Source organism: Phaenicophaeus curvirostris, chromosome 2 (genome assembly GCF_032191515.1).
Source record: "Phaenicophaeus curvirostris isolate KB17595 chromosome 2, BPBGC_Pcur_1.0, whole genome shotgun sequence".
In the NCBI taxonomy this organism is placed as follows: domain Eukaryota; kingdom Metazoa; phylum Chordata; class Aves; order Cuculiformes; family Cuculidae; genus Phaenicophaeus; species Phaenicophaeus curvirostris.
In genome coordinates this window covers 6,892,218-6,905,891 of record NC_091393.1, presented here as the reverse complement: position 1 = coordinate 6,905,891, position 13,674 = coordinate 6,892,218, and the positions used below count along the sequence as shown (strand labels likewise).

At 41.6% G+C, this 13,674-nt stretch overlaps 1 protein-coding gene across 5 annotated transcripts in view; it reads right to left on the bottom strand.

Moving 5' to 3' along the window:
• The window catches only part of EPHA7 (EPH receptor A7), a 173,396-nt gene extending 159,996 nt beyond the window's left edge, over positions 1-13,400 (bottom strand). For 3 of the 5 annotated variants that reach the window (XM_069851177.1, XM_069851175.1, XM_069851176.1), the window contains exons 1-3: positions 13,148-13,396; positions 8,974-9,038; positions 3,929-4,598 (exon numbers count right to left, since the gene is read on the bottom strand). In XM_069851177.1, coding sequence (XP_069707278.1) covers positions 3,929-4,598; positions 8,974-9,038; positions 13,148-13,244 — 832 coding nt within the window. In that variant the 5' untranslated portion in view covers positions 13,245-13,396. Of the gene's footprint in view, positions 1-3,928; positions 4,599-8,973; positions 9,039-13,147 lie in introns of all 5 variants that reach the window. The other 2 variants (XM_069851178.1, XM_069851179.1) reach the window with 1 other exon arrangement.
• Positions 13,401-13,674: the final 274 nt, after the last annotated feature.

Genomic DNA, 13,674 nt, shown 5'->3' with positions numbered 1-13,674 from the left:
GTTCAATTTGCTGAGAATAACTACTTTCTCTTCCCTAGAGTAGTTTTGGAGGCAAATGGAAGAAAGGTAACTTCTTCAAAAAAAGGAAACAGTAAGACTCTTGATATAAAAGCCATTGAGAAAGTTTTCTACCATTTTGCCCCTTCTCCAACAAAGCAAAACATTTTCAAGTTGAAAATGCTGCAGGTCATCCACAGATTTTGGGACACATTACCTGGTCTAAGCTCTATACCGAATTTGCAATATGCACAACTTGGGTTTTTTAGAAGCTTGCTAACATTTTTTTTCTTAAATGACAACTTATTCAAATTCCCCCCTTAACTCATTGCCCTCTACCAGTAAACTTGTGGCACATCAGCTCCTATGTGGACCAATATTAAAAAAATAAACAATAAAATGAAACAAACAAAAGAATACAACATATACTTTACCACAACTAAGCCAAGCAAAATTGGTTTCTGGATAGGTCATCAAATATTATTTCACAAAATCAAGATATAAAAGTTTGTCCCAAGAAGAAATAAAGAAGGAACAGGTGCAGCTTGCAGTCTGGCACAGTGTACAGCACATGACAGAGTCTGGGAAGAAAATTCTGTAGCTCCCCTTTTTACCTCACCGAGATAAAATGCACAAATACCAATCCTCTCCCCATTTTAGAGCCAATAAAACAACTGCTAATGCATATGGTATTATAAAATGTTTAACAGTAAAACACATCCATTTGGCTTTCCCTAGAATTCTGGATTTTTTGACCTGGTGCCAAATCATCTATGTGATTTCTCATTTCACTTATATTAAGAGATGTTTCCTACTTTCTGAAATATCACTCTACTGCTCCCATTGAATAAATTTAATTCTCTTTCTGTCTACCCCCAACTAACACGAAACAGATGGAAAATACGATACACTAGAATTTATCACAGTATTATTTTCTCTTTCAAATACCAATCACTGATCACAGTGTGGCCCTTACATGCACAACATATCAACCAGACTCCATTGCAAGAAAAAAATTGAAGTCAGGTCTATTTGGAGTCTGCTACAGTTAGTGAGAACTTTATTGGGCTTCTGTGGTCGGGGGCTTTTTTGCCAGCACAAATGTAATGCATTATGTTGGAAGAACTAAATATTTCTAAATATAATATATTAATATAATATATTTCTAATTTATTTTTTCTGGTGCCTTTACTAGGTACCTTTAAAGAAAATCCTTTAAACATCTTTCACATCTAAGCCTAGTGTCACCATCAGTAGATGATTAGCATTGAGGAGATAGTGTCCTTGCACATAAGCAAAGAATCTGCAATTCAGAGTTCAGAGGCTTATCTAGTTTTCTTATGTTTGTTTCACTCGTCTTTAAAGATTTTACTTTAACTGATGATTGCGAGCTTTCTGGAGTTTAGCCTTCTTATGTATGTGTGTTATCATGATAGATCAGTGAGGTGGCACAGACTCTTGGCACACCTACCGTGAGAAGTAATCAGTGTAAATCCCCCCCAGAAAGAGATCAGTTCAGCTTGGAAGACCAAGCACTGAAGAAAGAACACAAAGGAGCTCAAGTTTTCAAGTTCTGTTTCATACCTCGTGATTGTTTCCCTCCATATTCTTTACAGCATTACCAGTTACTTACATTCACGCAACTATGACAACAACAAAAAAAATCTTCTGGCAGGACATCTACTGCAGAGTAGCATATAAATCAAAATTCAATTGTTTTAGTATCTGAACTCAATAAATTTCACACACAAAAGAGAAGCCCTATGCAAAAGAAACACATTCTTCAATCACTGCCAGCCAATCAAGCCAGCACAACACAAATGAAAATCCCCCACTGAGTTACAGGCTGAAGAGCCATGTGGAATACAATGTGACCATCTACTCCTACCTTTGCTACAATGCAGCTAGATAAGGTATTATTCTGTATCTTTAAAAGACCCTCCTATTGTGTTCAGTTAATTCAGCTGAGCTATAGGAAGCATGAGAGAGGAATCATAGACTTCTGCCCATCCTGATAGAGCACAGTGCTCTCTGCCATGAGCCGTCCCAAAGAAGTCACACAGCATGCCAGGTACAAAGTATTTGCAGAAGTGAGCCCTCAGACAGGGCTATAAAAGCTCTGGGTTAAGAAAGCACATGCCAACTTGCTTCTGCTTGATCTGTTGCACAGCTTGACAGTAACAGATAGCCAGTTGCATTAGTGTCAATGTTCAGATAAGTTTCTCTCAATATCTGTCACAAAAAACAGACGTGGTATCAGTGTGCCAGCTGTATTATCGGTCACTACGTAGTTGATCATACTTAATAACATCCTTGAGCACAGACACGGCTAACAACTATCACAGACAGCAATTACTATTGTGCGCCACAGTCACCCAGATCATTCTGACTCAGAGCTGCCAACGGCGCGCATTCAGCAAGTGCCTGCCTCCCACCTTTTCCCTCTCAAATACATTAACTTGCCTCAATACGGAGCCAGAGTTTGTTTTGAAACTCTTAACAGGATCACTGAAAGAGAAGAGGAAAAATACCATAAATGATCCTCTGGACTGTTTCCAAAGTAGTCTATTCTCTTAGCGATTGCTTTGGAAGCAAGCCAAAAATGGGAAGTGTTCTTGCAAATGAGCACGCTACTATGCTCAAGTTATCATTTAATTCTTTTGTCAACATCAGCATGGTTAGAAATTAAAAGTGTGTTTAATAAACAGGTTAGTTGAATACTAGCTACCAAACATCTGTCCCCCACCCACTTCCCAACATACACTTTCTTTTTTGGATGCTTTCTCTCCTTTATTGCAAGTTAAATAAAATTAATACACTAATTACATCAACCATGACTAGGTCTGTAACCAAGAGCAAGTTAACTAAGAAAAGGAAAAAAAGTCAGTCTCTCAAAAAAAAAAAAATTAGAAAATCTCAAAACAGCCTTCCATGGGACACAGTGCTTAATACATTTAACAGAGCTTTAATACAGTCTACCAAATGGTTTTGTGGGGGCAGTTATTCATATTACGATTACTCCTAATGAGATCACCCTCCACAGTGTATAAGCCTTCATCCCTTTCCAAAAGAACAATGAAAGATTTGTGCAAGGCTACAAGACTCAGATCAATTCCATTCATTTCACCTTGTACCAAACTGCCTGGTAAAATCTTGTGAAGAGCAAAATTATGTTGGGATTTTTTTCCCTAAGTACAAATTATTAATACTGAGATATACCTACTTTTTTTTCCAGGGTTTTCATAATACTTTGCAGAGGATTCTTAAGTCCCCACATAGACAGACTCAGTGATTGTTGCCCGCTTTATTTCTGTAGGTTTCTCCTCTTCGCAGATATGTGGGGACTTTTTTCCAGTATTTGACTTACAGCAAAAAAAATCCCAATACTTTGGAAATTTTATACACTGTTTGAAATATCTGAAATGATACTGTGGCAGTCTGAATTTGTATGTACTTATGACACAAAGCTCAGCTGTTGTGTGTGTATTCTTCCCATTACTACGCACACCTCATCCTTCCTCAGTTTTACTTTCCTTATAATTCTGTCACAGACCTTGTGAAAGACTAATTGTTTAACTACGCATATCCAAGATCATTAACACAACATTCTATGTTAGGTATGACTTGCTCAGCAAGAGGTACAAGGAATATAACCTTAACCAGTTTAAAATGCTAATCCTGAATCTATATTTGTACTTCATACAACTTTAAATGTTCCTGTTTAAATTTTAGAAGGCAGCATGCAACTGCAGACTTCCATATCCAGAAGAGCTGACTGCTTTGGATTCGCCAGTGTGAAGTTTACAGATTGAGGGTGCAAGAAATTTAAAAGCAAATGGATGACATATTTCTCTTGAAAAAAAAAAAAAAAATAAGCTGGTAGAACATGGCCTATAATGTACATATTACAACAACTTGAACGTTTACTTACGTTCGCACGTGTCTCCTTTTTGCTGGTATCCAGCTTTGCAGATACATTTTCCAATAGGCACTAACCATTCTCCCTCTGCACTGCAGTGCATCTTCGGTGAGTTTTCTGCCTCCTCCTCTGCACTGCTGACACAAGTTCCTCGTACTTCAACTAAAGAGGAAAACTCTGAGCCAGTCACTGTGTCTGGAAAAATAGCTAAGTTCTCAATGATGGACCAGCACTTCTTGTAGTAGACTTTGACAGAGACCAAAGCAATGCAGGCCCCTACATCCTGAAATGCAAGATAGAATCCTTTTTTGGACAAAGGTCCAATTTCTCTCACCTCTGTGTTAAGTTTCATTTTTCTCTCCCCAAGGTCACCCTGGGTAAAACTTTCATCTGCTGCAATAGTGTCTATTTTTACATACTGGTTTTCTCGGATATTCCTGCCAGTGTCGTAGTCTGTTTCATAATAATACAAGTTAAAAGTTTCTTTACAAGTCCCCAGGACTCCAGGAAGACTGTTACAATCCCTCAGAGTGAATTTCAGTTCTACAAAAATCCTTTGTGCATTGCTTTTTGCAATCCAGTTAGTCCGAAGCCAGTTGTTTTGGTTTGATTCCATCACCTGGCATACCTGGTATGTTCGTATAGGAGTGTAGTTTTCATCCAGTCCACTAATTTCTTCCCACTAAAACAATAACAAACAGTTAGTAATACAAAACAAGTACACCACCAGATGTAACTATTGTGTATTTTTAAAGTTTTCATACAATTCAAGTTTCCCCTTCCACCTTTTTTTACAGTATGGCTTCCTAAAAAATAGGTTATTGTTAAAATACTCTCAAGTACCCAAAGAAAGAAAATACATATTAACACAACTACAGTCTCTCTCCCTTTATGTCTTTCCTACATAGAAATAACTTCTAAAAATCATTTTTATATCATAGGCACAGTTGTAAAGGGCAAGCTTCAGAGAAGGATGTTGAGTGTACCAAGTTCTGATTACACGCTGGGTTTTCCTGCATTTCGTTGAGGTCATGACAGTTTTGATAAGCAAAGACCAAAAAGAGGGAAGCAGCGTCACTTCCAGAGAAACCTAAAATTGGTGAATTCTTAGAAACTGAAATTGCCTGGTGTTACAGTACATAAAACTTGTGGACACAAAAGTTCGAGTTAAACTTTCAGTTGTACAGAAAGAATGGGACTGAGTCCTGAAATTTGCAAGCCATAAAATTTTCATTCCTATATGATGAAAGTGGCATAAAGGAAGAAGCCAAGAGAATACAGACAGAATTAAAAATTTGAAAGCAAAAAAACATTATGGTAATTTCATTTTTTACTCAGTCCACCTTCTTTTCTACTTCCAAACTAAAAGAAGGTAAGCGAGAGCTCCACACCTCACATTCTGTTCAGTGGCTGCAACCATGTTAAAGGAGCAAACTTAATTTAGTTGGGAGTCCAAATGAACCATGAGATTACATGTATAATTAAGAACAACCCATGTGACTGAAAGCTTACTGGTTCAAAGCCTGATTTTTGCTACTGTTACCTCTTTAGGATACCACCTACATAACAAACTGGTAAGCCTGTAGCAGCCCTGTAGACCTGGCCATTGGTGGCATCTGAATGTGCACCACTGGCAATGGCAAACTTTCCACTGAAATCAACCAGGCAGATCTACCCAGGTGTAACCAATACAGTACGTCTCTCACCTTTTTTTGACATTTCTTGTAACATCTAATTTGCTGCAGAAACCAGAGGGGAGGAGGTTGAGCTACCCTCACCCAATGACATAGGCAACCATGGCTTTTCCATATGGCGCTTAGCCCTCTGGCCCTGTGTCAATAATGCACTTAAACTCAGGCTTAAGATCAATGACAGTAGTTATGAGCTAAATGGTAAGCATGTGCTTAAGTGCTTTGTGGGACTAGCATACTAGGCACCTCTGCAGAACGGAGCACCCACTGACATTCCTTACACTGGTAATCAAGTATGCTTGGTTACCATAAACCAAGCACTGGTTTCCCAAACTAGGAACCATGCTGTATATAGTATGGTTCATGCAAGCCTATTTAACAGCAAATTTGATCATTTTAATGTTGGTCTATAGCTCCAAGAAAAAGCATATGTAGCTGAATTGGTGTTGGAAGTTATCACCACAAAAAATATCACAGCTGCAGATGCGGAAATGCACTTAAGTTGTGAATATCGAAGTGCATCTCAAAGACCTACAGTTAATACTGATGTGGCATGTACGGTATTATATATGCACATAGTATTAAATGATTTAAATATATTATTAAATACTCATGGAGTTAACTGAACTGATTGCAGATGAAATTATATAAATCTCAGAACAGATTAGTATCTTATTCATTCAGACTAAATAATTCTATGATGGAGATATTTTTCCAGCTCTGCAAGAACTACTACAAACAAGGAAAAGAAGAAAAAAAGGGGGCTGGACTGAGGTTTTTAGCTCTCACACACACTGAAAAACAAACAAAGCAAGTAAACAAAAAGTCAAAAGAAATTAAAAAAAAGAAAAGAAAACACAACAAAAAACCACCACAAAGACGACAAACCAGGAACAAAGCCTAAAACTTTACTGATATTTATCATAGCAGGTAGTGTTGGTGACTTTTTGTTTTGAGTTGTTTTGCGGGGTTTGTTTTATTTATTTTGTATATTCTGTAAGCAGTCCTCCCTCAAAACATCAAGCCAGATTCTGCAATAAGATATTCCAGTTCGACGACGTGTCATATCTTTGAACAGAATCTGACTCCTCCAATTTTGATGTGGACCGTTCCATCAAAACAAATCTCCAACACCCCTCCTGCTCCACCCCCCCCGAAAAAACACCAACAGAAAGACAAACCAAAAAAAAAAAACAAACAAAATATATTTAATAAAATCAAACCATTTTTCATAATACATGAGCCCTCTTGGAGTCAAAAATCCCACTACAAGAGGCTACCTAGTATGAGAAAGATTCTTATGCTACAGTCAAGGAAATAAAAACCATTGAATTTCCGTAAGAAGTCCTACTTTATATTATCCCTAGCATTAAACACTGAAGTCTATCTTCCCATATTTTCCCAAAGCTGTGGACTATGATTTTCCAAAAAATTAAGGTAATAAGATTCAATCATGTAATCATAGACCTATTATTTCACTTAGCCTACTGGAGGTGTACCTGCTTCCCTGCAGGGGAAAAAAAATACAGTGGTACTTTAGGACATATTTTCACCTATGCCATTTGAAGTCATATTTCATTAAGTATGTTTAAATAGATCAGTTCAGCGACAGCTTTTACAGCAAGAAAATTCAACTTTATTTAGTCCTGCTGAACCATATGGTGATATATGTGCAATTCCATTTGAATGTGTCCTGTTCTATTGGTTTCAATATTTGGTATTGTAATTTCTTAGTTATCTTAACAATGTCTGAGATTATTGTTAGATGTAACATTTGCAGTTGAATGAGGCATTTAACGAGTGTCTGGCTGATATAGTCCATATTGTGATGATGTTGTGGTTCTCTCAAGAAAGTTTTCTGTCTTTATTCCCATGAAGTCTTTATTGCATAGTAGAAAATTCAGCATTTAAAACTAGAAAAACATTTATTCTCAAAATTACATTATTAAAACGATACTCTTACGTTAATTTACAGGCAACTATTTCTGAAAATTTTCATGCATGTGAATCCAGCCATTAGTTTTGATTTTCTTTTAATTCCTAATTGAAATTTGCTTTACCTCTGAAAGTCTTGTTTTACTATTTGTTGAATTTGACTCTACTTTCATCTTTCAGTATGCTAACGTTTAAAATGTGTTGACATGTCTTTCATTATCTACAGGTTAGCCTATTACAATTGTCCCCAAGATAATCTTTCAAAAACCTCTGATAAAGGCTTTAATCAGTGCAAAACACTAATGCCGAGGTTATTAGCCATCATACACATTGAGCTCTCATTACCTTCTTTCAGAAGTCCTTAGATTTGTTTCCAGTTTATGCTTGTATTGATTTTACGATCTTGCTTTTAAAGAAAGACACTTTCAGATTTTCATTCTTCTTATTTAAAGGATTTGTTACACTTTTATATCCCTACTCACACTTCACGCTCTTCTGGCTCCAGATTTCTTAATGCGCTGAAGATTAAGGGCCTGATCCCCCAAGTCCTTGTTCATGCAAGGAGTCGCAATGGATTCAGCAAGACTTCTTCCATGAGCAAGAATTGTCCATGTAATTTACAATTTATCAGACTGAGTTAAGGTAGAACAACATAGTCATTATATCTTTCTGAAAATGTTCTTCCCCAATACATGAGGAACAAAGGGGTTTATATGACTTTGAATTCAGACTGAAAGCAGCATTTCTCAATTTTATGTATATAATAAATAAGACAATTACATCACTGTTTCTAAAATTCTCAATTTTTATAATGATGTACTTTACAGTGGTACATTTAATGGAATACCATGAGATTAATTTGTAAGCAAGTCAGAGGTGGTCTTAACCACATAATTGGTGCCAAGTTCCAGATATCAAGCTCCACAAGACTTGCGGATGTTTCAAGTTTGGAATGTCATTTCAATCACATCTGCAGTATAAATGTTTTTATTTTCCAGCACTTCAATCTGTGCTATTCAATTACAAAGAAAACATCGTAAACAAATTTATGATCATCCATTATACAGAAAATGAAAAACATATTTTTAGAAAGTTTCCATACAGAAAGGAAGAAGGAAAGAGTTATTTTAAATGTTGTGTTATAAATATACAAAGCTTTCTGGTACAGCACAAATAGTTACGCTATAAAAACACAAAGCTACTGAGAAAATTTAGGTGAGTTTAAAGAGCCGCTTCCTTTTAATTAGTTAATATTTGTACATTCTAATCTGAGGTATGCTTTTTTCCATTCTAAAAATGGAAGTGCCATAAACACTCAGTACATTTACTGAGATAAATATGTAGGGGAGCTAGTTTAAAGCAAGCCTTTCGGTTGGTTTGGTAAAATAACTACTTATCTTCAGGAACTTAATTTTTGCCTGGAGTACTTACCCCATTGGGAGGAGAAGAAATCCATTCCAACTCTGTCTGTTGTGCTTTAGAGTCCAGCAATATTACTAAAAAGAAGGATAAAAAGAAGAATTTCCACTACTTGTTAAATATAATAATTGGTAATAAAAAAGTAAAGAGCAAGATCTGAATAAAAAAGTGATAATACAATTTTTTAGCAAACTAATTTTTTTCTTCATATCATTAAAAACATTATCTGCAACCACAATTACGCATTTACTTGTAAACAGATGATTAAATTACTATATGACATCCACATATAAGTGGATATACATCAATCTTAACAATTCCATTGCTTAAATCCAAGTGTATTGTCTTTCTTTGTGCTTTAAAGTGTTACTAATCAGTCATTAAGATTCATGTCCCCTTCATCTTTTCTGTCATAGGAAGGACATTTCCCATATGCTGGTTATTGCAATGAGTTTAAAACAAACAAATTAACACCAGTATTTCAACACTTTTCCAAACTGATTTAGACTGGGCCAGTCTATCCCTTACTGGAAGTAGTACTGCAAGCTGGAAAGAAAAAAAAATATGTTCCTTATATGATAAAGCAGTAATTGTATAAATAAATGACAACCAAAGATACAGAAAACAAAATACTCTGCAATTACCTCACACTTTGCATACCTAAAATACTACATACACAAAATCAGACCAATTCACTTTATGGTAATGGCTTCCTAAAATTTTCATGTCATTATACCCCAGTGACTCTTCTATAGAATAAAAGGCATGAGTTCTAGTAGCAGTGCAATTTTTTTCAGCTAAATGTAACCCCATCTCCAGAAGCTGATAATCACAGCCTAGTAAATCAAGTCTTAAATATTATAGAGTACATGCTGGAGGTTATGTTATTGATACTCTGTTACCTCTAAACATGTATTTCTTAATATGTCATCTATTTTTATTATAGTTGCAAGCTTCTTTCCTAGCATATTGTTGCTAGTTTCTATACAACTTTCAAATTACATGTATGTTAATCTACGATGTCAAGAAAAAAAAAGTGAAATAATTTGCTGCAATGCCTTATTTCAAACAGTGAAAGCTGTGGAGTGACCAACCATATTTCTAGGTTCGGTACTTTCAAGATTCCTTCTTCAAAGCTGCACATTTTACTTCATAGCTCTATTTCATTACATAAAAAGTAACATTTCCAATTTAAATCTATTCAGTGTATTTTTAGCTACCAAGCTATTTATAACTTTACACATAGCATTTAAGTACTGATATTTCAATGCATGATTTAAGGATGTAACCTGAAGCAACTTTTGTCGGGTCTTTTGAAATGTTTATAATTCTGACTTCAGCCCTTTCTCCTAGTAGAACTTAACATAAAATTTCAGTGAGCTATTAGAAAGATGAGATGACTAAAATAGTTATTTAAGGGTTCATACAGCAATATCTGGGATGTTAGCTGAACACAAAACGGTAGCTTCCAGGCCTGTGTGTCAGTAATAAAGTGGAACCGCTCATTAAGGAAGTTCGATAGTCTCTCAGTAGAAAGATTATCTGCTTATTTCATTAAGCCTGGATTCAAGGGGCTTTACTTCCTAACACTTTCTATACAAAAGCAGGTGGTGTGTGCGGTGGTTTGTTAAACAAGAACATTTATAATGGTCCTGGAAAAAAGGTATCACAAAAATTTAACCATTTCAGCACCAGCATAACGTCCCATGGCTATATTTTTTTTTTTTTTTAATGTGGTAGCAATTCTCCATTACATAGCAACGGGTGGGGACATCCCAGAAAGAAATGACAACAAGGAAATAAACAGAGATAAAACCGCGCTCCGTAAACACCCCTTGCAAGGAAAACGCGGCGTTCCCGAGTGGCCCCGAAAGTTACTGGCGAAGAGCTTTCCAGGCCGGCGGGCTCCGCTCCCGGCCCGGGCTGGGGGGATGCGGAGCGGGGGATGCGGAGCGGGGGATGCGGAGCGTTCCGCGCTCCTCGTCGGCAGCCGCGCGGGGACGCGCAGCCTCCCAAGAGCCCGGGCGCGGTGCCCCCGCGGGGGGCTGCTCCGCGCAGGGACAAAGCCGCCGCTCTAGACCCCTCTCGGCGGCGCAGCGGGACGCGGCCGCGGGGAAGGGGCTCCGCGGGGAGCCGCGGCCGCGCACCCAACTCGGGCGCTGCGCGGGGCTGCGGGGCTGGAGCGCTGGTGTCGCGGTCGCACCCGCCACAATCGTCCCGAGCCCCGCAGCCGCCGCTTTGGAGAGGGAACGGAGCCCCGAGGGCTTGCAGCCACCGGTGCCCCCGCGGCTGCGCTCGCCCCGAGGGTCCCGGCAGAGGCTCCGCAGGTAACAGCCAGGCGAACCCTGCCCCGCTCCTCTGCCGCATCCCACCGAGGCTTTTATTCAGCCACTGAAAGGGAAGTCGGAAAACTTTTCAGCCTCTTAGCCTCCCCGCATCCCTCTTCCGTAGCCAGCGAGGAGCGGTGGGAAGCCACGCGGGGCGGCTGCCGCCACCGGCCCTTCGGAGAGGCCGGGGGTGCAGCCGCAAAGTTACTTCTCCCCCCCGGCTCTTTCTTCCGCGGGAGTTTTCTGCTCTTGCAGGTAGCCGCTATCGATCCCCGTCTGCCGCTCGCCCCCTCCCGACCCTCCTTTGGCTAAGCTGCCTTTGCTTAACCATGCTCGCGTTATACGCGCACACGCTTGTGTGTCTAGATGCCCACAGACACGTATTGCGCACACAAACGCGAGGCAGGTTACCGCCAGCAAGCACCGATCGCCGCGTAATCCCCAGGGCGGAGCGGGGCAAGCATCCCGCACCTTCCCTGCCTGCCAGCCCGGCCCTTCTCCGCTCCCCATCCCCCGGGCACGCGTTAGTGCCCCCCGGGGCGGGGGTCTCTGCGCTTTACAGCCCCTCCAGATAAACTTTAGAAACCCCGCTGAGGAAACGCTTTCTCCTCTCCCTCTCTAACCTCGCCATCGCCGCCTTCTCTTAAACGCAGAGGACATTTCAATTGAGGGGTCGTTCTAAGCTCCAGTTACGAGCTCAGAATGGTGTTTTACTGCATGCCAACAGTTTGATGAAAAGTACTGATGTATCCAGCTGGGGGGGGCGACCCCAAACACATACGTACGCAGAGACAAGAGACACCGAAAAAGCCTCTTACTCTGTCTTCCCTGTCGTCGTCCCCCACCCCTCCCCCGAAGATGGAGACAGACTTTCGCCTTTGGCTGTCAAACGCGAGCAGGGCACTCCTTTAAATCATTTCGGATTTTCTCAGCGTGAGAAAAAAGAGATTCCCACATGGGCTCTGTGGATTGATTTTATACAGCTCCATCAGTCTCTGGTAGAAAACTGCCCGCTTCTTCCCTGTGAGCGAGGGACACGAATCTCCAGGGTCCGCTTTATACGGATCCCAGTGTTGGAGTGATGGGAATCGGGGAGACCCGTTGCGATACGCAAACGGTGTGAGACATCCATCCATCCATCCATCCATCCATCCATCCATCCATCCATCCATCCATCTCTAAGCCTCCCCCTCTCCCCAGCGATGCTGGCGGAGAGCACACACGTTGCAGAGACACGACGCTAGGATGTATATTTCCCCCCTCCAAACGCATCCCAGCCTGCACGCCCGGCCGGTGCAAAACTGCGCCCTGATGCTCCTTTTCGCGAGGCCGGAGCCCCGCAGGCCCCCGGCGGGGAGCTGCCCCGCAGCCTCAGCCCCGCGCCCTGCCCTGTCTCCCTCGGAACGTCCCAAGCCCCGAAACTCCGTGTCCCCCCCGCAACAACCTTTGCAGCCCCCGCCCGGGGAGCAGCGAGGCGACCTGCCCTCCCCGCACCTGGCCAGGAGGACTGAGGCTGCGCTCACAGGGGAGTGAGGCTCCCCTGCACGGATCCCCGGGCCGGGGGCTGCCTCCCTACCCCCGTGCCTTTTCATCACGTGCAAATGCCTCGCAAACCTCATTCCCGAGAGCAAAGGCGCAGTTGTCCCGGGCTCACACACACATACACACGCACAACCCTCGTGAACGCCTTGCTCTTTCCTCCCTCCCACCTCAATAGAAAAAAATGTCTATTTTTTTTTTAAGGGGGGTGGGTGACAAGCAGCCGCCAGCGGCAGGCAGCTCCTCCGCTAAGCTACCACACAGACTTCGTGTGCAAAAGCAATAAATAAGCCCAAACTTTTGTTTCCGCATCACCTTACCTTCTTTTGCAGCCTGTGCCTCCCCCGTGTGTGCAAAGCGGAACAGCCAGATAGAGCACAAAATAATCCAAGAAGGAAGCCTACTTTGGAAAACCATGGTGCAGGAGCGGGATGATTTTATATTTCTAGCTATATATGTATACGTATCTCTAGACGCTGCCGCTGCCGCCTCTTGGTGGGTGCTAGAGGACGGTGGAGAATTCGCTCCGCTAGTCTCTGGCTCGGCGCTTCCTCCCTCCCGGATGCCTTTCGTCTTTTTTCTTCTTTTCCTTTTTTTTTTTTTCTTCTTTTTCTTCTCCTCTTTCTCCTTCTCCTTCCCGTCCGCCTCCTCCTCCGCGCCGCTCCCCGAGTCCCCCCCCGGGCCGGCCGCCCGCCAGCCCCGACTGCAGCCGGGCCGCCCGCGCCGCGCCGCGATAATATCAATGAGGGGAGGGGGGCGGGACCGCGGGGGCGGGGCGGCCGGGCCCTCAGCCTGAGCGGCGGCCGCTCTCGGCCACACGGCAGCGCCTCTCGGTGCCCGGCGGGCC